This window comes from Pempheris klunzingeri, chromosome 10 (assembly GCF_042242105.1).
Source record: "Pempheris klunzingeri isolate RE-2024b chromosome 10, fPemKlu1.hap1, whole genome shotgun sequence".
Lineage (NCBI taxonomy): Eukaryota > Metazoa > Chordata > Actinopteri > Acropomatiformes > Pempheridae > Pempheris > Pempheris klunzingeri.
This window is the reverse complement of record NC_092021.1, coordinates 2,182,501-2,206,352: the sequence shown is the minus strand read 5'-3', so window position 1 is coordinate 2,206,352 and position 23,852 is coordinate 2,182,501. Positions and strand designations below refer to the sequence as shown.

The 23,852-nt window shown below is 42.2% G+C and overlaps 1 protein-coding gene across 1 annotated transcript in view; it reads right to left on the bottom strand.

Annotated features, from left to right (window-relative positions):
• Window positions 1-23,852, bottom strand: part of lrch1 (leucine-rich repeats and calponin homology (CH) domain containing 1) — a 77,257-nt gene that overhangs the window by 31,464 nt on the left and 21,941 nt on the right. The window contains exons 2-6 of the mRNA XM_070838539.1: window positions 15,009-15,153; window positions 11,458-11,584; window positions 10,888-10,993; window positions 2,753-2,889; window positions 1,275-1,405 (exon numbers count right to left, since the gene is read on the bottom strand). Coding sequence (XP_070694640.1) covers window positions 1,275-1,405; window positions 2,753-2,889; window positions 10,888-10,993; window positions 11,458-11,584; window positions 15,009-15,153 — 646 coding nt within the window. The remainder of the gene's footprint in view (window positions 1-1,274; window positions 1,406-2,752; window positions 2,890-10,887; window positions 10,994-11,457; window positions 11,585-15,008; window positions 15,154-23,852) is intronic.

Here is a 23,852-nt window from a genome sequence, read left to right as displayed (position 1 = left end):
TCCTTTGGCTTTTTTTTGTTCACGCACATCTTTCCACTGTCTGTTCTATTGTTCATACGTTCCCTTTAATGCTTCTTCAAAGCTATTTTCCTCCATCTCTTACTCTAATCATTCAGCTAGAGTCACTCCATCATTACTCTGCTCATTACACGTACATTAGTTTCTTAGTTTTCGGGTGATATTTCTTTCTTTCACTCCTTTATTTACTCCTCGTGCCTTCCCTCCTGTACTCCCTCACCCATCGGTCACAAACACCATCTCACCCACCACAGTCTGGACTGTGGCCTGAGTTTGCAGTGAACTTTTGTGATGGCAGACAGACTGTCAGTGTGACCCAGCACGGAACAAGAGGATAAATCACTTTCAGCTGACTAATGGAAGATTTGGCCAGTCTGAGAAACATCAGAGAGAGACACTCACCATCCCTCCACATTTTCCCTTCTCCTCTCCTATAAAGCAAGCTAACATGTGGAACGTGCTGCCTACTGAACTGGACAGACAGAGAATGTTTGCAGCCCCAGGACCAGCAGTAATGCTAAAGTGCAGCCTGCCACAACACCTCCACGACATACGGCATCTAACTTTCAAAGATTGCCTGACAAAAGATGTGTAAGATGTGTAGGGCTGCACTTCTGTCCACTATCTCTTATCCCACAGTCTTCTTAGGATCAACAGGTTTCATGTGTTTCAGCAATAAAGCTGCTGACGGTGTTGACACATCCAGACGCAGCAGCCACAGCACCATCAAGCTTTGGTACATGTTGTTTCTGTTATTACTGAAACTACACTCGATGTTGGAAAATGAAGCATGAGGTTTGGATTAAGAGTAACGGTGCATGACACGGTCACAGCCCACGAAACAGAAAGTGAACAAATCACAGCAGTGGAAATTGCTTTTTTTTGTTTGTTTGGGTGTTTTTACGAGTCTATTTAAGGCGGTATTGACTTTAAGGTAACCCATTATTCAAGCGACTCAGAGATCCGAGCAGTGAAAGTGAAATCGTTGTGAAAGATTTACTCATTAACGCCGTGTGAAAACTCTTTTAAAGAGCAGCCTCCGCCTGAGCCACTCGAGGAAAATGTAAGTGGTGTTCTTGTTTTATTTTCCGGATGGCTCAAAGAGTGATGAGGCTGTTAGCCCCCTACCTGCAGGACCTGTCCTCTACAGTATTCCCATTACTGTAGTGGTTAAACAGCTGCTGTCACACTAGTACAAAAAAGGGATCTTCCATCACTGTAACCTCTGCAACACTTAAGTTGCCACAGTAACTGACCTGCCGGTGGTGGGCCGTGACAGGCTGAGTCGCTCCATGACAGGCAGGTAAAGAGAGTCGGGCATCTTCTCACTGCGACATGCCTCTATGCTCAGGTACTTGAATATGTGAACTTTGCCCTTTATACAGATCTGAAAAGGAAAAGATTAAAATCAGGATCAACTGCTGAGTCACTGAGCTCTGCCGTTTAATATTCCCACAGTGTGTTTCTTTCCTGGAGCCTCTCAGACAACACACAGCTTCATTTCAGCTCTCTATAAACCTATTATACAGTGTATGGCTGATATCAAGTAGAGCAGGCAGCCTGCAGTGTTGTGATTATAACTCTTGTTATTGCAGGTTGGACACGTGTGTCTGGAGTAAAGTACAACTGATATCTGGAACCAAGTAGCAGATCCACATATTCAGAACTTACCAAGCAGTCCTGTGGTTTCCTTTTTGTCTCTGTGAAGTACAGATGTTGAACCATAGACGCTGACAATAAGTCTGATTCTATGTGACGTCATGGGAACGTAGACTGGTCGACTTTTGCGACACAGGGTGACGCCAATTGACTCAAGTTGAAGCATTTTCTACTAGTGCAGACTCATATTCATAAACTGTGTGAAGAGGTGGACGTGGCTAGTGAAGAAGCCTTAGACCTGTGTTCTTTCTACAGGCCTAGTGACCTGGTACTCTGCTGGTTACAAAAAGCAGAATGAATGGAAGTCTATGAGAAAATGAGCCTACTTCTCACTTCATTTATTACCTCAGTTAACATTCTCTTCATGAGTTAATGGAAATGATGGTCCCATTTGAAGCTAAAGCACGCTATGCTGCTGGGCGGGACTACCTTGTGACTAACCAATCAGAGAGGGGAATTAAAATGATTTCTGGCTCTTAAAACCCAAGACGGCGACACCCATGCAGCCAGACGCGAGGTTTCAAAAAGGCAGTCCACAAAACAATGAGTGATGTTAAGGAGGCTACGTCCGCTTCCTTTACGCAGTCTGAGCTTGTGTTCGAGTTCCTCGGTCTTTTAAAACTTCACTCAGTGTTATCATGTCAGATTATGATTAACTTTACTGACATCTTTGATGGTTTCCAGAGAGATATCATTGAGTTTATATAGTGACTTTGAGGTCAACATTTAGCTATATTTAAAATAATCCTGCTCTAAATTTATAATCATTATTATTATTTAGTGTTTCTTTAGAGATGATATGTATTTTTAAAAAGCTGTTATTTAGTAAAGAACAGGACACGATATGAGTATCCATAAAGAACCAAACCAAAGAGGAGCATCTCTAAGAACAGGAGTATTAATAAAATCCTAACAGCATCCTGCCCTACTCATAAATGTGGACGAGTGTTTTCAGCTTTGTGAAATGTAAAATCAGGCTGTGTGAACCAATCAGGAACGGCACTCTTTACTTGTATTTACAACAGGCAGCATTAGCCACCGGAAGCTGCAGCACTAAACAGGAAATGGAACAAACCTGTGCTGGTGGACTCTGCAGTGGGTTGTTTTCAAGCTGGAGGGACTGGAGCTGTTTCATCTTCCTGTAGCGCACTGGGATAGTCGACACTTTGTTACAGGAGAAGTCAAACTTGACCAGAGGAAGGTCAGCCAGGTCTGCAGGAGGAACACACACACACACACACACACACAGAAAATCAGTGAGTTAAACACTTCCCTTTATCTCCCTCTTGTGAGTCTTTAGATTAGATTTAAATCAGCCTCTGGCAGTTAAGTTTGAAAAAGTAGAGATTGTATTATGGTCAAGTAGCACACACTTGACATTATGTATCCACAACAGCAAATATTGTTTTCTGAATAGAGAAATGGATTGTTCCGTTTATTGTCAGTCCTCCAGAAAAGTAAAAGTCTTTAATCATGGCCAGTCTGACCAGCATGATTTTCTAATGGCTCATGAAACATTTTTCGGCTGTGGAGGAAAATTAATTCCTGAAAACAATCTATTATATGAATTCAGTATTCTACTACACACAGTGGGGGGGACAACACAGTATGTCCACACATCTGATGTCATGATATCCTCAGCACATGTTGAGGCTCTACAGGTCGAAGTAGCTGATTATCAAAATTCATACATGAAATATATACAGTCCATTAGGAGAGGGGGAAGACAATTTTTAATCTTGTTTTTTAAATGCCTGAGTCGATATGATTCATGCAGCAGTGAAAAGAAATTACTATTTTTTTTATTGTTGTAATCTAAGCGGCATGTGACGTCACATCTGTTTCAAGAAAACAAATCAAGGAAGCAGCCGTCCCTCGCTGTGCTCACACGTGCTACGTAATCGGCGGCACAAAACAGGACATACGTGTCGGAGCCCTACAACCTTTAAAGCCAGTAAGAGTTAACATGCTGTTGCTGAGAATCTACAATGGACAGCACACACACACACACACACACACAAACACACACAAACACACACAAACACACACTCATACGGCTCAAACTGCAGATTCCCATCACACAGAACAATGCAGCTGTTGTTATTTTCAGAGGAGGTTTGTAATTGTTAGCAGACTAGAGTCTCTCTATTTGTCTTCATGTGAACTTCATTCCTCGTAACAGCTAAAATGCCTGGAAATAAACGCCTCTTTAAATGGTGCTTAACTGATAAATGTGTTTTAAAATGTATTAAACCAACCAAATTTAAAGTAACCAACAAGTTACCAGATGAAATGATACAGAGGTTTAAGTCTGATTAATGCTGTAAGCTGACACAGCCATCTAGTCAGCCTTGAGCTGTGACAAACACTGATGTAGGGTTGGTGAAGTTAAAGGTCCCATATTATGCAAAATGCACTTTTTAACATAAATATGTGTCCTCAGTGTGCCTACACGTCGTCAAACTATGAGGAAAGACCGTCCACTCTCTTCTTCTCCTGCTCCATTTTTCAGTACATTTTTGTGAAAACACACAATTTATATGTGGCTCCCCTTATGATGTCACAAGGGATCTGTTGATCATGTGACCTCGTCCAGCCCTTCAGCAGGTCAACTGTCCCTGCCCACGGAAAACCTCCTGAATCCACCTTGTTGTTTTTTTCCTCACTAACACCAGCTCCAGGTAACATGAAGAGCAAAGCTCTTTTTCTGAACATTAGTCCATGTAAATCTGCTCTAATAGGACCTCCAAACTCAGACCTGAGACTCTAAAAACAGTAGATTATGGGACCTTTAACCTCACGATTCTGGCGAGAGATTTTAAAGATTCCATTAAACCAAACTTGAAAACTGTCTTGGAATCCCTCCTGGAAACACCACACCTTACTGCATCTTTTGCATACATTTTGCACCATGAAAAGTCATGCCACGTCAGCATTTAGCTGGGGCTTTTTTTTTTTTACTCTGTTACCGTGGAAACAGACATCAGTCGCTGTCGTACGCCAATGCCAAAGAAAATAAACATGATGATTGTGAGGGAAGATGAAGGTTTAGGAGTGTCTCTTTTATGGAGAACATTCATGGAGTTTTACCCACAATCAGTCCAAAACTCTGAGCTATTTAAAGCATAACGTCTGTGAGTTGCATAAATCCATTTAATGAAATGCTCACTGAGAGCTGAGCACTGTGCCTATTAAAGCCCTGAACACAGCAAAGACAGAGAGAGCAAACCCTCGTCACCCTTCAAAGACAGAGAGAGCAAACCCTCGTCACCCTTCTCAGCTCTCTGTGTTCTTCTCTGCCTACAGGTTCCAAATGAACCTCTGTGGAGCGAAGCCACAGTGAGCCAGTGAGGCTGAGTGGAGAGTGCTCCTTTAACCCTTCGGAGTCTAGGACCGCCACACGGTGTCAAAGTCACATGTCGCACGTTTGAAAAAGTAAAGCTGTGACACAAGCACGCAGGTGCTCAATTCAAAGACTGTTGGAAAGCGGACACTTGTTTGAATTTTGTCGATCGGCCTATTAAGACTAAAGTTATGAAGAGCCGAAGTGGCGCACTACAGCTCATCTACGAGTAAGAAGATGCTTAATCTGGGGAAGAACGTTCTGATTGTGAGGAAGACTCCTTTCAGAGGATGAAGTGGATGCTGCGTGTGAAGACGAACGAGAGGAGGTGTCCGCGCAGACCCCCGCTCCTCCAAAGATCCAACTAGTTCCTGCTCGGATTTTGTGTTTCTTTTGCACTTTTACATACAGTGTGTCCATATATTATGTCAAAATAAATAAATACTTGTAGAATCACATAGGTGAGGTTGTGCTGAAAAGAAAGACACAAAGAAAGGCAAGAAAAAGGTAAGCTTAATGGGAAACACAAAGGTCAAATGAAAAGTAGTAAACGGCGTTTTACCCCAGACTGTGAAGGGTTAATGAATGAATTTGTCTCCTCTGATCCACGTGTGGATTCTGATGTTGATGTCAGATACATAAAGACAGGGCTGACTGGAATTGGTACCGATTGAATTGCATTAGTAATAAGTACTGACTCACATTAAATGATTCTGTGCCAAATGTTGGTACCTGTGAGCACATCTGGGCGAGAGAGTAAGCTAGAGTACGTGTTAAAGAGACAGACTTAAGTCTTTCTGAACTCAAGCTCAGAGGTTTGCTACGATATTTGTAAAACTCCCAAGCTGGCCAAGACAACATGTTTAACCCAAGGAGACACCTGGTCAAACACAAATCTGTGGAACAGCTGAGGAGCGGGCCGCGTTTGATGGCCTGAAAGCAGAGTCCCCCCCCCCCACAGCAGCAGCCACAGCTAACGTTAGCACGATGAAGAAGCTGAACCCTCCATGGACGATGAAACGTAAAGTGACATATACACTGATATTTAGTGAGCTAAAACAGTATGTGGGATTTTTTACTATGTCTGAAACTAATTATACTAAAGTTTGGACTTGTTTTTTACAACTGAAATTACATTTTTGTTTTTACAGAGAGAGTACAGTACAGATAAAAAGCTACCATTGGGTGCAGGTACTGTTATCACAGTAACGGCACCTGAATGTGGTAAAAGAGCCTCCTAACAAGTCTACAGACGGTCAGAGTCCCAAGATGTCCAAAAACACTGCTTACATAATTAGTTGATGAATCTATTTTTGCTGCTTTTCTAAATGACCCATCTTTGACTTTTGTACTGTTAGTCAGAAACGTTACTTTTAGCTTTGGGAAAATAAAGCCAAATGACTAAATGATAAGTTAGTCAACAGAAAAATAACTGGCAAATCAATCAATGCTGAAAATCATTTCTGTGTAGCGTTCCTTAAATCTGTCTGTTCCTCATTTTCATTCCTGACTGTTTCAGACACTATAAATACACTGTGATGGACGTGTGTGTGTGTGTGTGTGTTTACATGAATCCTTTAACAGTCTGCTCCTCAGACACACGACAAGACAAACAGTACAGACTGATGCGTGGGTTTGTGGGAGAAACCATTCGCGGAATCTTATCGTGCACGCTGCCAGCGATCCGTCACTGGAGAGCCCATCACTTCTGACAAAGTGATCATTACAAAGTCTTCCTCACAGTCTCTCATAATTAAAACCACTTGTGGGCGGTAATGATGTCTGCTGAGCAACCATGACAGAGGGAGTGCCGACACCAGACAGCATTCCTCTGGTTACTGGGTGAAAATGTATCCTAGATTATTAAATACACAACAACATGTTCAGTCCTGCTGCAAGGTCACAGAGGACAAACCTTTCAATTTAATCAAACACACACAGAGAAACTGGAATTTTATATAGATGTTAGGTGGCTAAACAATAAGCAGTAAGACTTGTGTCTAAACACTATGAAACACATATTTCTGTGTAGTTTTCTAAAATTAATTCATAATTCATCATTGGTTTACCTTCCTGATTTTGTGTTGTTTGACAACTGACATTGCCAGTTGGACATCGTCATGTCCACAAAGAACAAAACAGTCAGCAGTGTGAAAGTATATTCATATAGAAGCCGAAAACTGAAAATACCTCCCTTTTCCATAACGCCAGACATGTACATGATGATGTAGGTGATCATGATGACATACATGATGTGTTCAGCTGCATAGTTCCTTTTAGATTTGGTTGTTTTCCTGTAGTTATTGATATGTATTGCTATATTGATTGGATCAATGAATGTCGGTTCTTCCATATGAAGTGTAATTTTATATTATTCTATAACATTTTTCATCGGCCTTTGCAGCGAATCGCCAACAGACTGTACAGAACACTCCACAGTGTCTGTTTTCCACCCAGAATTATTATTCCACAAAAGCCCCTCTTTCTTTTTTAAGTTTCTTTCACTGACGTTTTTATGAGGCAATGTTAAGAGGCTACAGAAGGCTAAGAGCGTGTCCCACACTGAATTCCACCTTCTCCAGTTGTATTTCAGTGAAACATGATGCATTTCATCGGACATGTCCTGAAAACGGTAACACCTTCCATAACACGCTCAAATCACAAACTCTAGCTGAGCCAGTCGCTGATCGGCTGTCCAATCAATCACCTTGCCCTGCATAAACTTCTATTGGCCCGTGTCCATCGGGCCATAGGTTATGTCAGCACCTGTCATCTACGGTGTATTTGTCCTGCTGAATGACTGAAGATAAAGAGGAGAGTGAATTTTGGGACCTGATGCTGGGATTAATAATGTTAGCTGCTCATCAAATGACTTACTAACTAACTAAAGAATGAAGTTGGGCAAATTGTCCAAGATTTCCTTCAGCCTCACTGGAAGGAAGCTTGATTGTTTTGCGTAGAATCAATCAAACTGCCTTCAGGAGTGAAGAAAATAACCAGCCCTTTATTTTTCCATTTTTCCATCTGCTGATATGTTCTTTGCATTTGAGTCGGACACTCAAACCACTGAAGCAGTCATGGTGGTCTTATCTCAGGGCCTCTCTGGAGCAAGACAAGTTCAACAGATATTAAATCAATAACAACACCCCTCCCTTTGTCAGGCTGCCTTCCAGTCTGCTCGGTCCAAGCCTCTCTGTCACTGTGGCATCAAGTTGCTGAGCCAGATCAAAGCTCATCAATCTATCCAGGAGATGGCCAAAAGAGTAAAGGGTGAGCATATGTCAAGCCAGCAATAAATCCAAACAGACTGGACGAGTTTGAGGCACAAGATTAAAGCTGGATGAATCATCCAGAAAACAGACTGCAGTTATTAATCATTCAGACTGAATATCAACATGCTGGACCCCAGTCTGTTCAACAAAGACACACCAGCATGTTGAAAGAGTGACAACAAAGACACAGTTCTAATGCGTCACACATACACTACTCACTAAAAGTTAGGGATATTCAGCTTTCAGGTGAAGTTTCAGGATGAACCTAAAATGCATTCTAACCTTTCCAGGTGAACTTAATGTGACCTTCTCTAAACCTTTGAATGCACATGTCCAACTGTTCAGTGTCTCAGTACTTTCTGCACCAGCTGCTGTTCTCTAACAAGAAGCTTAACAGCAACATTCACAACAGGTTTGATCCATGAATTCACCAATACATTTCCTGCTTCAGTTAGAATTGGTATTTAAACAGTCCTCCTCATCCTGCTGTTCACATTCTGACATCATGAGACCAAGACGACACCTAACAGTTGATCAGCAGCACCTCAACACTGGAGGCTTCAAACAGGAAGTCCTCAGACGGAGGTGTTCACTGAGCTTAGAGGGTCACAGAGTGTCATCAGGAGGTTGGAACAGTGATACAGAGACTGGAAGAGTCACAGAAAGGAGAGGAGTGGACGTCCTTTGGCCACGTCCCAATTTATTGAGACACTGAACATGTTTTGTTGTGGTCTACCTACCACTGTTGGTAGATTTTCTTTAAATAAATTGTTTAAGATGAATAAAATTACCAGTGCATGCTTCTACTTAAATGTCCTACTTTCATGATATAATATCAGTGTAGCATTCACTTTTTACATTTTCCATATAATTCACCTGAAAGTCGAATATCCCTAACTTTTTGTGAGTAGTGTACCTTCATTTTCTTAGATCTGTTTTAAGCCACTAAATTACATCAGACAAGAAGAAGTACGAGGAGAAATATCAGAGTCAGCATGTGTGACCCAAGACTGGCTGTTCAAAACCAAACAAACATATCAAACTTGTTCTCTTCAGTGCACATCGGGAGGTTCAGGAAGCAGCAGCATAATTCACTAGTCAGAAAAACACAGCTGCAATGGAAAGATGTGAAAGATGACGAGAGCGTGCAGTGAGCTCCTGGAAAATATTTGCTGTTTACCGCCAAGGTTCAGTCCATCAAGACAAAACTGAAAGTGAGGGTATCGTGTGCACTGTCACACCTGACAGACGCAGCTCAACGTCACTGCCCACTCTGAAATCATTCCTCAGGAAAATAGATGGCTTTGGAAGCTCAGTGGCAAGATGTTCCATTGCTTCCAATTCCACAAAGCAGGGCTAAATAACATCTTCGTCAGCCAAGACAGCTTGCAAATGGTCAGCTGGACCATGTTCACCGCAGCTGAACTCTACACGAATATAGAAGCACTCATTTTCTCCTCTGCATCCACTGGACAGGTAGTTTGGTAAACACAGTTTTTGGGATGATTCCAAATAACTTTTCCCGTCCATTAACTGCCGACATCAGACCAAAAGTTCTACTTTACTTTAACAGTTGGTTCACAACAAGGTAGTTGGAAACAAATGTCTGGCTTTCCATTTGGTCTCCAAGAGTATCAAACGTTATAGTTTTATAGTAACTTTATAGAAGTTTTGTTTTCCTTTAGATTTACTGAGCACGTTCCTGAGCCCTGGAGGATGAACCTTTTTGATTCAAATCACCCAAGACTTCTCGAGCATCTTCCTCTTATTCTTAGAAAGCTACCTAGGCAGGTAGTGGCATCAACTGAACAGCTTTAGATTTACCTTTGAACTGTTGGTCGAACGAAACAAACAAAGCAAAACATTAACGAGTCAACGTACAGACTTTGGGGAGGTTTGAACATTCTTCACATTTCTGACAAAAAGACAAATACTTGTCAGATTAATCAATAATGAAAGTGGGTGTCAATCACAGCCCTAATCAACCCTGATCAACCCTAATCTAAGAAACAGTCATTAAAAATGTTCATTATGTTGGATCCCTAACAGAGCTTGATATCACATACTGAGACAGTTAGTCAGGTGATTTTAACTAGAAACCACCCTGTTACATGCCTGCCTCTCTCCAATCAGCCAGCCAGCCAGCCAACGAGCCAGCCAGCCAGCCAGGGGTGGTGTCTCTCCAGAGTTTGACTTGGAGTTTGTTCTTCGGTCATACTGAAGGTTAAGTATATTTTTGGGGACTGGGATGGGTGTGGCAGTGCATACAGAGGACTCTGTGGTCTAAATGCACTTCACCATCCATGTCCATGGATTGTTCCATGGCTGTACTTAATTGCATATCAAATGCTAGCCACAACCTTTTAAGAAATAATCAAAAATGTATTAGCAGTGTCTAAAAATGTCTTCTTCAAGTGCACAACCCTCTTCTGCAAGATGAAAACAAAAGGTGACCTGAAGAGTGAATGTATTTTTTTTTTTTTGCAAATTCCACTTTGAGAGCAGACAAAAAACCCTCTCCCATCTTCAGAGCCTAGTGAGAACAGTCAGTGCATACATAACCCCCAGAACGAAGCACGTCTTCATCGAACTCACCTTCTGGAAGGACGCAGAGGAGATTTCGGCGCACATTTAGTTCTCGTAAAGCTTTCAGTCTGCCAATGTGGCGTGGAAGAGCCGTGATCTCGTTGCAGCTGATGTCCTGCAGAAGGCAAAACAACAACACTCAGACTGTTAAAGCTTCTGGCTGCATTTTACTTATACCAACAGCAGACCTTCATTTCAGACATCATTCTGGTGAAAATTACATTAGAGTTCCAGAGAGCCTGATTAAACAAGATGCTTCATTAATTTCCCTTCGTTATCTCTGGCTTCACAAAACAGCAGAGAACATTTCCTAACTGAAACAAGTCAGCTACACTTACGGTCTTCACCACCGGAGGAACATGCTGAGAAAATCAGCTGAACAAAGTCCTCAAGTCATCTCAAGAACTCGATAAGAAAATGTTTATTGAGGTAGTAAATTACTGAGGTAACAACTGGACATCTTTCTGGCCATTAAAAAGAATGCTACGGCCAAATGTGTGCAGTCTATGGTGCTGTTGTACTGTGACACAGATTAATTATATACACATAGAAAACTATTAACAGTCTTTAGGGTCTCACCAGCTCCATGAGGCCGTGCAGCTGACCGATGGTCTCCGGCAGGCTCACCAGCTTGTTGTTGCTGGCGTTGAGGACTCTCAGGGGTAAACCACACAGGCAGGCCGGCAGAGAGCCCAGCTGGTTACGACTACAACACAAAAATCAAACACTCGTTCATCTGGACTTACAATCAAACGTCTTTTCACTCTTTTTTTTCACCTGTCAGCTATGATGGAGCTTTTTCTAATTTACAAATAATAAACTTCTTACATCATTTCTTTCCACCGTTTCACAGACACTAGAGGGAAAGGGATTGAGAGGGCAGAGCCAGAACGAGTCATTGTGAAGAATGTGTTAATATTTTAACACCACATCTTCCTCAAAGCATTAAAATTGAATGGAGATACGTGAACAGTGAATGCATGATGGAATAAATGTGTGTGTGATGATGTGATTTTTGTGCTATGCAGCCAACAGAAAGCCCCATGGGGAACAAAAGCACCTCACACGAATGAACGAATAAGTGTATGTCTTTATTTTAATGTAAGTTTAACCTTGTTTAAGACGAGAAGAGACCAACACTCATTTACGAACAAGTTTTCTGCATAAGAAGCCAAAGTTTTGTTGGATGGAAAAAGCTGGAGAACTTGTTGCTGTTTTTAGTTTTGAAGATCGTTCCATTGTTTTATGGCTATAAAAGTGAAAGATGATTGGCAGGGGGAGGGGATTCTGCACTCTCACCTCCATGTATGAACGCATGAGCGCGTGTGTTTGCACACGAACACACACACACACCCAGAAAATATAATAATTAAAATATGTTACTTGGAATAAGGTTTCAGGCTGATTTTAATAAATCAGAGGAAGTGTGGACCAGCTACAGCAAACTCATCTAGAGAAGGAAGGCAATACTGCAGCTAAGACACAGTCCAGTGGGAGTCACTTTACAGATGTAGTTATTACATAAAGTGGGATAAACAACACAACAAATCATTCCCTTGCTGCACTTTTAGGTAGAGATCTGCTGATTGCGTTTTTGTGCCCAACCCAGATATTTATGCTATAGTTTTTTTTAATCACATAGTGCAGCTACACAGGGCAAGTAAATCACTTGACAGCTGCAGTGTACGAGGCAAACAAACAAAGGATCAGGAATGGATGGAGCCAAGCTTCTGCTCCGACGTGTCAGAGGAAGGCCTGATGTGCAGCTGATGGAAAGACTAGATTTCTGTCGATAAAAATGTTACTTTCAGTACTAATTTGGCACAAATGCAGGATAAACTGGACTTTAAGTGAGTTGCACTGCCGTACGGGGCTGTAACTAATGATTATTTTTGTTACCCATTAATCTCTTGATTATTTTCTCGATTAAACAATTAATTGGTTGGTTTACATAACATTAGAAAACAGTGAGAAAAACCAGTTACAATATCCAAAAATATACTATCAAAAGAGTTGCTGATTCATTTTCTGTCAAACTAATCGTTGATTAACTCCCAAATCTCGATTGCTCTTCAACTGTATTTCATCTGAGCTCGTCAAACATCTGTGTGGTGGGCTAAATCTAAGCCAGTCTACTTCATTTCTCCTTTGTCCCAGCTCACTCATTGGCCAGTATGAATTAATCCACCTGCGACTTCTTTGTTGGTCTGAATTTCTGTTGTGGACAGACACCAGACTCAGTGCAGCGTTAATACCTGATTATTTTCATTCATTTCTTTTACCCATTATTAAATGCTTGATAATAAATTCATATCCAGGAGCTCTTTTTGGGTGAAATATCCCTTTAATGTCTCTTTTTTGCATGTGAAGCACTTTGGGCATTCACTATAGATAGACTTCACTGAAAAACATGATTCTTAAATCTCTGACCAGTGAAATTAAAACGTCGATGTTCACACACACACACACACACACACACACAGCGTACTGTACTCTGTCAAGGTGTTCTGTACCTGCAGTGTGAGTAACTCTCTGATATGACACGCTGGAGAAGGTACAGAACACCTTGACAGAATACAGTACACTGTGTGTGTGTGTGTGTATGTGTCTAATTGACTCTTTGCAGTCCACTCTGCAGCGTCGCTGGTATAACACACAAGCGCACACACACACACACACACACACACACACACACACAGACCTGCAGTGACTCACACAGCTGTACATCAGCTCAGACAGGCAGAACAGTGGAAGCGCTGCGACCGTAAGCCGGCACACAATACACAGTCTGCTCACATTACTGGACAATGACATGGTTTTATTTTTGCTTCATCACTCTGATTCAGTCTGGTGCTGCGTGTACTACAGTGTGTGGAGCCAGACACACACACACACACACACACACACACACACACACACACACACACACACACACACACACACACACACACACACACACACACACACACACACACACACACACACACACACACACACACACACACACACACACACACACACACACAAAAGGGTACTTCATTTTTGTTCCCCTCAGTGATCGATCAACTTTATTTATTTATACAGTGCATTCCAAATGAATCAATTCCAAGTCCAAGTGTTTTACAAGCGACAGGATGTTAAGAATGGATTTAGAGACTAATGCTCACCAAAACAACTAAAAATCCAAAAAGTTAATAGAAGTCAATGGTTGGTACCTAATTCAAGATAAATAAAAAGTAATACAAGCTATAAAAATAAAGCCACAAAATCACAGTATAAAATCCAGACAAATCTAAATGTGTTTCAGCTCGGTGTGTCTCTGACACTGATGCTGATACAGAGAACACATCTAATCCCAGAGTTTAATTAATAAACTGCATGCCTCACTGTGTGGGAGAGACTGACACGTGTGAGGCAGCATCAGGCTAGACTCAAACATTGCTTTTCTAACTTTGTTAAACTAAATGTGACAGATAAATATAAGATATAATAAAAGATATAAGGTTACTGACATGCCAGAATAATTCATAATGGTACAGTGACCGACACAAAGGCAGTTTAATTAGCTAATAAGTAAGCATAGAGGTCACTGGGCAAGTTCTTGTTGGAACGAGCCCATAATTCACGATGTTTCGGTCCTGGCAAGGAGCTTCCTAAGGCTTTCAAAGTCAATTATGCAGAAAGCACAGTAAACTAATCCAGAGTAGCGTGTAGGTGTCTGTGTTTAGAGTTCTGATCACAGACCTGCTGATGTAGTATGATGCACTGCACACTCTGTGAACACTGATACCCGATCAAGCCACTGAGTCAGTGTCAGCGCGACATCTGATACCAGTATCGGGATTGGTGCATCCCGATCTGAAACTCCTCTCGACTCGACCTGTGTTGGTTTGTTACTGTTTTACCTTGAATTGATGAAAATGGCTTAACAACCATTACCATATCCTGTGTATCTATGCACATATTGTAATGGAGTGCAAGGAGCTCTTTGGAAATCAAAAGTGTGTTGGAGTGCAGCATCAATAGGTGGAAAATTCAGTCTGCTGTCAGCCAAATATAAAGTTTTCCCAGGTGCAGTTGAGCAAGAGAAGAAAAGCACCTGAGTGTAGTTTAAGTAGGAATGTGTGTACCTGAGATTTAAGGAGGTGAGTGACTGCAGGCCGATGATGCTGTCTGGGATGGTCCTGATGCAGTTGTGATACAGGTTTAATGTCTCCAAGGCAACCAGGTGGCAAACCTCCGAGGGGACGTCGGCCAGTCTGTTCTTCGACAGGTCTGCAAAGAGAGAAGGGAGAATAAAAGAATTCAATACGTGAAATTACAAACAGGAATGCGTCGGCTTGAGAGAAAAACATGCTTTTCAAAGTAACGGAAGAGAAAGAAAACTTGCAGATGCAGCAGCAAAGGAACTTTTGTCTGATACATCACTGGAGTCAAACTCAGGGAAGTCAGCGTTACGGGGGCAGGGGTCGGCTGCTCAAGGCCAGGATTGGTGACATAACATCCTGCTGTAGCTCAGCAACAACAATATCCACTTTAGTTATCAGCAGCAGCCAAATAAGGCCGTGAAATGTCAGGCCAATTACTCCACATTGTTCTAGTGAGGCTGATTTCAAGCTCTTAAAAACACATTTGTTTTCTTAGCGGAGTCCGAGAGTTCACTTCCTCTGGAGGAAAGGAAAACTTCTGTTGTATTCACAGTTTAGATTCGGACACTGAAAAAATACCACTAATAATGCAATCAAATCCAACAAGGCCTTTTAAGCAAACTCCAGATGAGGATGTAAGCACGATATCACAGTCACTTCCTGCTGTTGATACAGATTGAAAAACCAACAATCAACACTATATTTGTATTTTATGTCCCTGAGCAGCATTTACTACAGTAGAAACACTGCTAGCTGACAACCCCGACAGTGTAGTTTAATGGTAGACAAACAGGTGATACAGTAACATCGCTGTTCCTCATATCGAGCTGCATCTCCTCTCAAAGGCCTATTTCTGTTTTCCACAAACATACTATTATGAAGTAGCCCCTGGATGGAGGTCAAAAAGAGAACTATGACACATGTTTAGTGAACGAAATAAAACAAATGCATCAGACAGCTTTGCAGTTTTAAGGAGGTTTCTCAATTTTGCTAATAGCTTCCCCCCTACTTCCACTCAGTTGTTTGTTCTATTAAACAAGTTCACAACGTGTCAAAATGTTGGGAACAGTCGAAAGATATTCAGTTTACTGTTTTAGAAAACACAGAGGAGCAGCAAACTGTCCACTTTGAGGTTTTGGGAACAAGAGGGTTTGATAGATCGACAGAATAAATGACTTATCAGCTAACCAATAAAGATAGAAATACATGTGCATTTATCCACGTGGATATTCAATCACAGCTGCAGCTGAGTATCAACAGTCCAGGCAGCATTGCATCATGGGTCACGCAGTCACAGGAAATGCTATTTAAAACAGTGTGAGTGGTTCAGAAACAAAGAGCTAGTCAGCCCCCACTTTTCCCCTCTGAGCAAACAGCAGCAGGCTGATTCAACTACTGTCTGCATACACACTGCTGTTACTGGTAACACACACACACACACTCATCTGTCAGGGTACATTTTGGTGTGGTGTCATGTGAGGTGACACAATTGACGATAAGGGCCCCGAGGTCATGTGACCCATTAACACACACACACACACACACCCACGTCTCACACACAGGGTTTATATTCCACCACTATTACTGACCAAGCTTGACTGATACATCACACATGACATTTGTAGCTTACACACACACACATATATTGCTTTACTGTAACATGTTAGAGTGTATACAAGCTTTAGGTCTATCTTTATCTTTATCTAATGCTGAAACATTACATGGATGAAGAGACTTTATAATGTAGCCTTATACTCCAGTGGGGGCTGAGTGGGTTTTTTTCTGACTCAATGAAGAGTTTGGAAGTCCAAAAGTAAAAACTGATTAATTGGTTGATTGAATTACTTCCAAAATTCATAACATGTTTTTGTCGTATTTAAAAATCCTGCTTCAGACCATATTTACTTTTTTGTGTTTTTCACTTTAATGAGAATTATCCCGTTGAATTAAATTATTACATCTCATCATACAGACACGTTATTGACATTTTAAATTTCGAGTTTGGTTATCAGAATTAGTATCTGTTGGGAAAAAGTCAGATTGGCACATCCTGAGCTGATAATTATTATTTTTCAATTATTATTTTTTCTTTACATGCAAGTATCAGGTATCTGCCTCAAAGAATCAGTCAGGCTCAAGTCTGTAAATGAACCTGATGTGAGGTGACACAGGGCTCAAGGGCATTCACCGGTCCTAAATAACACACAAGATGATCACCACTGCTAACTCTACTCCCACAGCAAAGCCTGGGAGCCACTTAAGCAAGTCAACTCCAGTTTCCCTGCTACAGGCACACACGACATGCACCATGTGCCCTTCCATTCAGCCATCCATTCAAACTACCATAATGCTGAGCTTGCACTCTGCTGTCATCACTCTAATCTCTCTCTCCCCCGGAAGGTTAGTGTTTCTTTATTTTTTTAGCGCCCCTCAAGAGACCCAAGGATGCTTTACATAGAGAGCAAAGAAGAGCAAGCAAGAGCAGGAGCAGAGTCAGGAGAGGCTGTGGGCTGTGGTGAACAGGTGGTGTGTGAGGAGTCTTTTAAATATGTCCAAAGACTGACTGGGAGAGAGTTCCAGAGAGCTCTGTCCCCGAAGACACGGAGACAGGTGGGAGGGATAGTTGAGGAGGCCAGAGTCTGATGACCGGAGGGTCCAGGATGGGGTGTACGGTCAAAGGAGGTCAGAGAGGTATTGAGGAGCGAGGGCATGGAGGCATGGTGAGTAGGAGGATTTTGTAATTGATGCAGAACTTGATCAGAAGCCAGTGAAGGTGGATGAGTGTTTGGGTGATGTGCTGCAGGGCTTGGTGTGGGTGAGAACCCTGGCAGCTGAGCTCTGAACGTACTGGAGCCTGTCTGGGGCTTTGTTGGGAACCCCAGACAGGACTCCATTGCAATAGTCGGGAGGTTATGAAGGCGTGGATGAGGGTTTCAGCCACAGGGTCTGAGAGTGATGATCGGAACCTGGAGATGTTTGTGAGGTAGAAAGAGGCAGACTTGGTGATGGGATTTGATGTGCGACTGGAAACAGCAGGTGGAGTCCAGCATCCATTAATATGCAGAAGCAGATCTCCAACCGTCCAAAGTAGCACCTTGTGGGATTAACATGAGCTACTCTGCTGCTACTCCTGCTACTTCTACTACATCAGGGAGAAGATTCTCCAAAACTGAGAAGGGACATATCTGTGTGTATACAGATTTATAATAACCAGGCTACAGCCGTGCATGTAAATACAATGGTTGTGGCTACACTTTCTAGCTTAAAAGGCAAGAAATTCTATCAACCTAGCTAGGTAGCTCTAAGAACCGAGCTTCAGCTCCTTGTCGGAAACATGCAAGTGAGCATGCACAATTTAGTGTGAATCAATGGATCAGGTATGCTGAATAGAGATTAGTTGCCTTTTACAGTTTTTCAAAACATCTAATCGCCCTAAAAAAAAAAGTTGTATTGATTTTTATACAGTTGTTTGTCCTTCAGAGAATGCCGTGCTCAATAGTCATTGTGACATTACTGAAAGCCATGGTGAGGACATTTTGGTACATAAACTTGTGACAACACTGGTGTTACCAATTAGTGAACATTTTCTGAGAAAAGATGATGTTCAGTATCTGTTGAGCACTTATCATTTACTTCTTTTAGGAACGCGTGCGCTGAGTTGCGAAAATTAACTAAGAGCTTTATTGCTACAAATCAACGGTGGGCAGTGTTTTTCTTAACATGGACTACCGTAGCACGCCTACTGTTGTGCCATTTTTCAAGGAAAAGTTATTTTGGGAGCGAGCACAAATGTGTGCTTCAGCTCCGTATCTCCAACAAAACATCAGCTCTCGTTAACATCGGAGGTTTAAACAGTAACAGATGACAAGAGTTTTCCTGTATGCGGTAAATGCTATTTCTCAGGCAATGAAGAACACACAAATGTTACCTTATTAAAATATGCTTGAGTACATAAACAGTTGCCCATCCAGAACTGCATGTCTGTTATGGATTCAAACCAGCAACCAAACAGCTTCCTCCATAACTCATCTGTGACTCTTTGACATGTCTCAGAGGACATGAGCTGAGTTAGTGTTTGGAGATAAAGGCCATGCTCTCTCCTGTTGACTTGTTTCAACTTGCAGCATCAGGCGACAGCAGAGGTAAACAAGCAAAGCAGGCAGTGAATGGCCTCTAAAGCATTTTTTTTTTTTTATCCTGAACTGCTTTTGCATACAGAGGCAGTGGTCCACAAGCCAGCCTACATGTTTACAATGAGTACTGCTGCTGCTGACACTTCATGACTCCACCCCATTAGCAAGCCTACAATGTGGAACTAAAGTTTTTGAAAAGAAACTTATTTTGTTTTCATAAATCCACCACTAATTTTGTGCCATGCCCAAGTACTCAGTAGCTAACAGCTAGTTTCAAACTAGTACTAATACCTTCAATACTATTTTTAGAAAACCTATTTTCACAAAATGAAACTTAAATTTCACATTACATAATAATAATCTATTAAAATGTATATAAGCAAAAATCCAACCAGGAAACTTCAGATCTACCCAGTGACTGCTTTACCACGCCACACTCTCACAACACCAGTACCTGCTGTAACTGCTGACTGAGCGGCAGCGCTCGCCAGTGCACGTCTGGCCCAGGTAGTGCAGTGCAGGGCTGCAGGGCTGCAGGGCTATGAATGACTTCAGTTTTTTCCTGCATGCTTCTATGACATGTAACGTTACACATCCAATCACTAGCATTGTCAGATCTTGGTACGAGTATGCTGCATGAGATGTAGTCTTTAGGGGATTTGATACTGAATGACATCGGTACTCTGTTACCCAAATAATTCAGTCAGTGCTATAAAAGTACTAAAGTTTGAGCTATGTCTTATTAAGCTTAAAAATGCTGACAAGATTATGGACGAGCCCACACATGATATCATGGTGACAACTTTAAGCTTTAAAATCACCTGAATGTTTAAGAATTAGAAGGAAGTTTGGTCCTGAGACACAGTTATAGTAATGGTCAGTGTGTAGAGACTGATGGATGCACTAAAATAAAACGTGCCTTTGCAGTGTTGGATATTGTTGGCCAGCTAAAGACAGCTATTGCTTTTAGTCCTTATGTATTTCAGCAGTTTCTTACACTGTCATATTTCCATACTTAGATTAACTGCAATGAAATTGCAAAAAATGAGTTCTGTTGCCTCACAGCAAGAGGGTACCAGGTTTGGATCCAGGTTTGAACCTGGGGTCTCTCTGTGTGGAGTAAGCTGGGATTGGCCCCAGCTCCCCACGAGCCTGAGAGATAAGCAGTGTAGACAATGGAAGGATGGATGGAGTTCTGAATTCTTTTATTTTTTATTTTTACACCACCTACACCAACACTGTGTCAAGAGAATAATCAAGAGAAAAACGTAGGGCAGAATATGAGTACAGTCCAAGGGTCGAATTATCTCAGATGTCCATCACAAATAAATAACCATAAATCTCTTTTAAGCTCTCTTTTAGCTCTTTTGAAATGCAGAACTTCATGTTTTTACCTTTTATTCGAAATCAAAGCTGGTATTATACCACTTTGGCATTTTTTGTTCAAACGTGGATAATGTAGATTTCTCAGTGCCTCATGGTTTCATTTTTCAATTCAGTTTTCTTGATTTAAAACAGAAAAACATCTGATCAAAAACACAAGACAGAAATCGGGCCAGACATTTGATTTCTTGATGGCTTGTCGAAGTGCACAAAGGCGACATGTGAGCAGTGGTGTGACCTCAGACTGTTGTACAAAGACGTGTAGTGTACAAAAACTCAGACACGGTGCAGGAATGTGGAGGCTGAGCAGCTGAGACACAAGAATGTGTCCCACCTACTCATTAACACAGAGCTCTGCCATCTCTCAGCGCTACAGCAGGGAGACGGGGAGGGACAGCAAGCAAGGAAGGAAGGAAGGAAGAAAGGAAGGAAGGAATGGAGGGAGGGGGGAAGGGAGAGTCATTTTTAATGTTAAAACATGTTAGAGTTCAGATTATTCTTGTTTCTTGTTTATTCTTGACAAATTGGTCCATTTTACGAGTTCCCAGGAACTATTTTCACAATATTATTAGACATCACTATTTCTTTTTGTATTAGTATCCAGCACCCTGGCAAATCTGCAACTTTCTTTTACGGTCATTTGAAAACGGCATGTTAAACTGGCCATGTGGTCAGTTCATTTTATAGGGGGCATTACGTCATTGTCAGTAATTTGTAGCATTTTGATTGGCTGAAGAGTGTTTCTGGTCCTTGTGGTTATGGTCCTGCTGAGTTTTATGGTTCTCAAATCTAAATTCTGCAGTGTCACGTCGTCTGGTAGTGTCGCCCTTAAGATCTGTAAAGTAAGTATATGCTCTGTGTATGTGCTGCAGCTGCATCCTTTGGTGGAGCAGGAAAAGGCAAGACTCCTCCCTGCAGTACAGTAATGACAAGCTTTACACACACACACACACACACACACACACGCACACACACACACAAGAAAAGCACAAAACCAAAAGAGCAACGCAACACTCCCATGCCAGACACTCAAGAGTCTCACTCGGTTTGTAGAACAGAAACTGTAAAAACGGAACCTCATTGCTTTGGTGAATCTTCATCATCATTATTATTATGACTATACATGCAATAGCAGCAGACAACAGAGGAAGTGAAGGATTAACAGGAGAGAAAAGACAGAACAATAAGGAAATGAAGAGTCAGGGATTATGCAGCTGAATAAGAGCCAGACTGAGCACTGCACTGGCTCTACGGTTATAGCCTGTGCATACACACACACATAGTCAATTCATATAGCCCATTAACATGGATAATGACTTTGCCGAAGGGGCTTACACAGCATACAGCCTCTATCCTTAGACTAGGTGCACACTAAAACATTTTCATTTTAAAATGAAAACAATTTCCACACATGCGCTTTTTAGCACCGTTTCCAAAATTAACTCCATCTATACTAACAAAGCCTGAAAATCCACATCACATGACCGTTCCCATACACTTGTAGCTTGCCTCCTGCACATGTGAACAGTAGCAGTGTTAAACAGTGTTAACAGCATCACAGCAGTCGACAACAAGGCCAACAACACCTGTAATTCATTATCCATGTTGAACTGACCACTGGGGAAGGACCCGCTGTGACTGCTGAGCTTGAGACCCAGCCGGGAAGCAAACATGGGCGTCTGCATTGTTTTCAAAAGTCTTCATTTCTACCTATCCAGACAAAATCACAGTCACAAAGTTTTCAGATTAAAACAGGGTTGGTAGCTTATCAAAAATCCCTTTTGGGGATCGAAAACAATGGAGTACAGCTACACTCAAAATTATTCAACCCCAGTTGCAAATTAGGTGTATATTAGGTCAATCTACAAGCTTTCAGCTGTGCTCAATGATCAACTCAGACAAGATCAATTTAAATCAACACAACTAATATTACAGGTGTTCATTTTAATGACTACCGCAATTTCTAAACACCCTGAACAGAATCCCTCATAAGGGCATCCATCCATTTTATTTTATTTTGCTACTACGGGGTCGGGTCACGGTGGCGACCAGGGCGCTCCAGACATCCTTCTCCCCAGCAACGCTTTCCAGCTCCTCCTGCGGGATCCCGGGGCGTTCCCACAGCAGATGAGATACATGATCTCTCCGGTTCTGCTCTCCTCCCAGTTGGATGTGCCTGGAGGCATCCTAAACAGATGCCCGAACCACTTCAACTGTCTGCTTTTTTATGCGAAGGAGCGGCGGCTCTACTCCGAGACCTCATGGATGTCTGAGCTCCTCACCCTATCTCTAAGACTGAGCCTTGAAACTGATTTCAGCCACTTGTATCCACGATCTCTGGCTCAGCTCCCTCTTCACCACAACGGACCGAGAGAATGTACTGATCAGGTTCAGGAGTTCCTCAAAGTGCTCTTTCCACCGCCCGCTGATATCCCCAGTCAGCAGTTTACCTCCCCAACTGAACAAATGGTTTCCCTTGAGGCCACCTAAAAGCTCTTCATCATAGCCTTCCCAAACTGCTCCTACACCTGGGTTTTCACGTCAGCAGCCACTGAAGCTGGCCCTCAGGAACCAATCTGCTGCTTCAGGAGACCCCCAAGCCAGCCAGACCCGAAAAAGCCTCCTCCTCCAACTTGACGGGCTCCCTCACCACTGGTCTTAGATCGCTACCTTGACCGGCACAGACAACCTTCTGGCTACAGTTCCAGCGTCAAAAATAGAAGTGGTGCAGCGGAGCGCCAAGCCGCCGCTGAGACACGCCGCGGCGCTCCCGGTGGGTTTTAAAGCATCGACAAGAGAGAGGGCGATCAGCTTCAGCAGCTGTAGCACTGACGGGACGAGACGCCGGTGGAGGGATTTAGCCACGCGGAATAGAACACAGTGATGACGATGATGATGACTTCCTTTGTTTTCAGCTGTTACATGACACTGTAATATCAAAGTTACAACACCAAGACACAATTACAATTCAGAGCTTGAAACCAACAGCATCCTGTCGTCCCAGCGACAATCTAAAATATGCTTAGGATTTTTGTATGTGTATATATATATATATATATATATATATATATATATATATAACTCGCTTAGCAAAAGCCCTGACTACAATGAGTCCTCTTATGTTACTACATTGACAGGAAGAGAGCTAGTTAGCTGTCAGATGCTGGTGGGCAGTAAAGGCCTGCGGTGTGCTTGGCTAATGGAGCTAATGGAGCTAATGGAGCTAATGGAGCTAACAGCTGACAGGGCCTATTGAGCTTACGTTGATGGCTAAAGGAGCTAACCGCATGAACAGCTAATGTAGCTAACA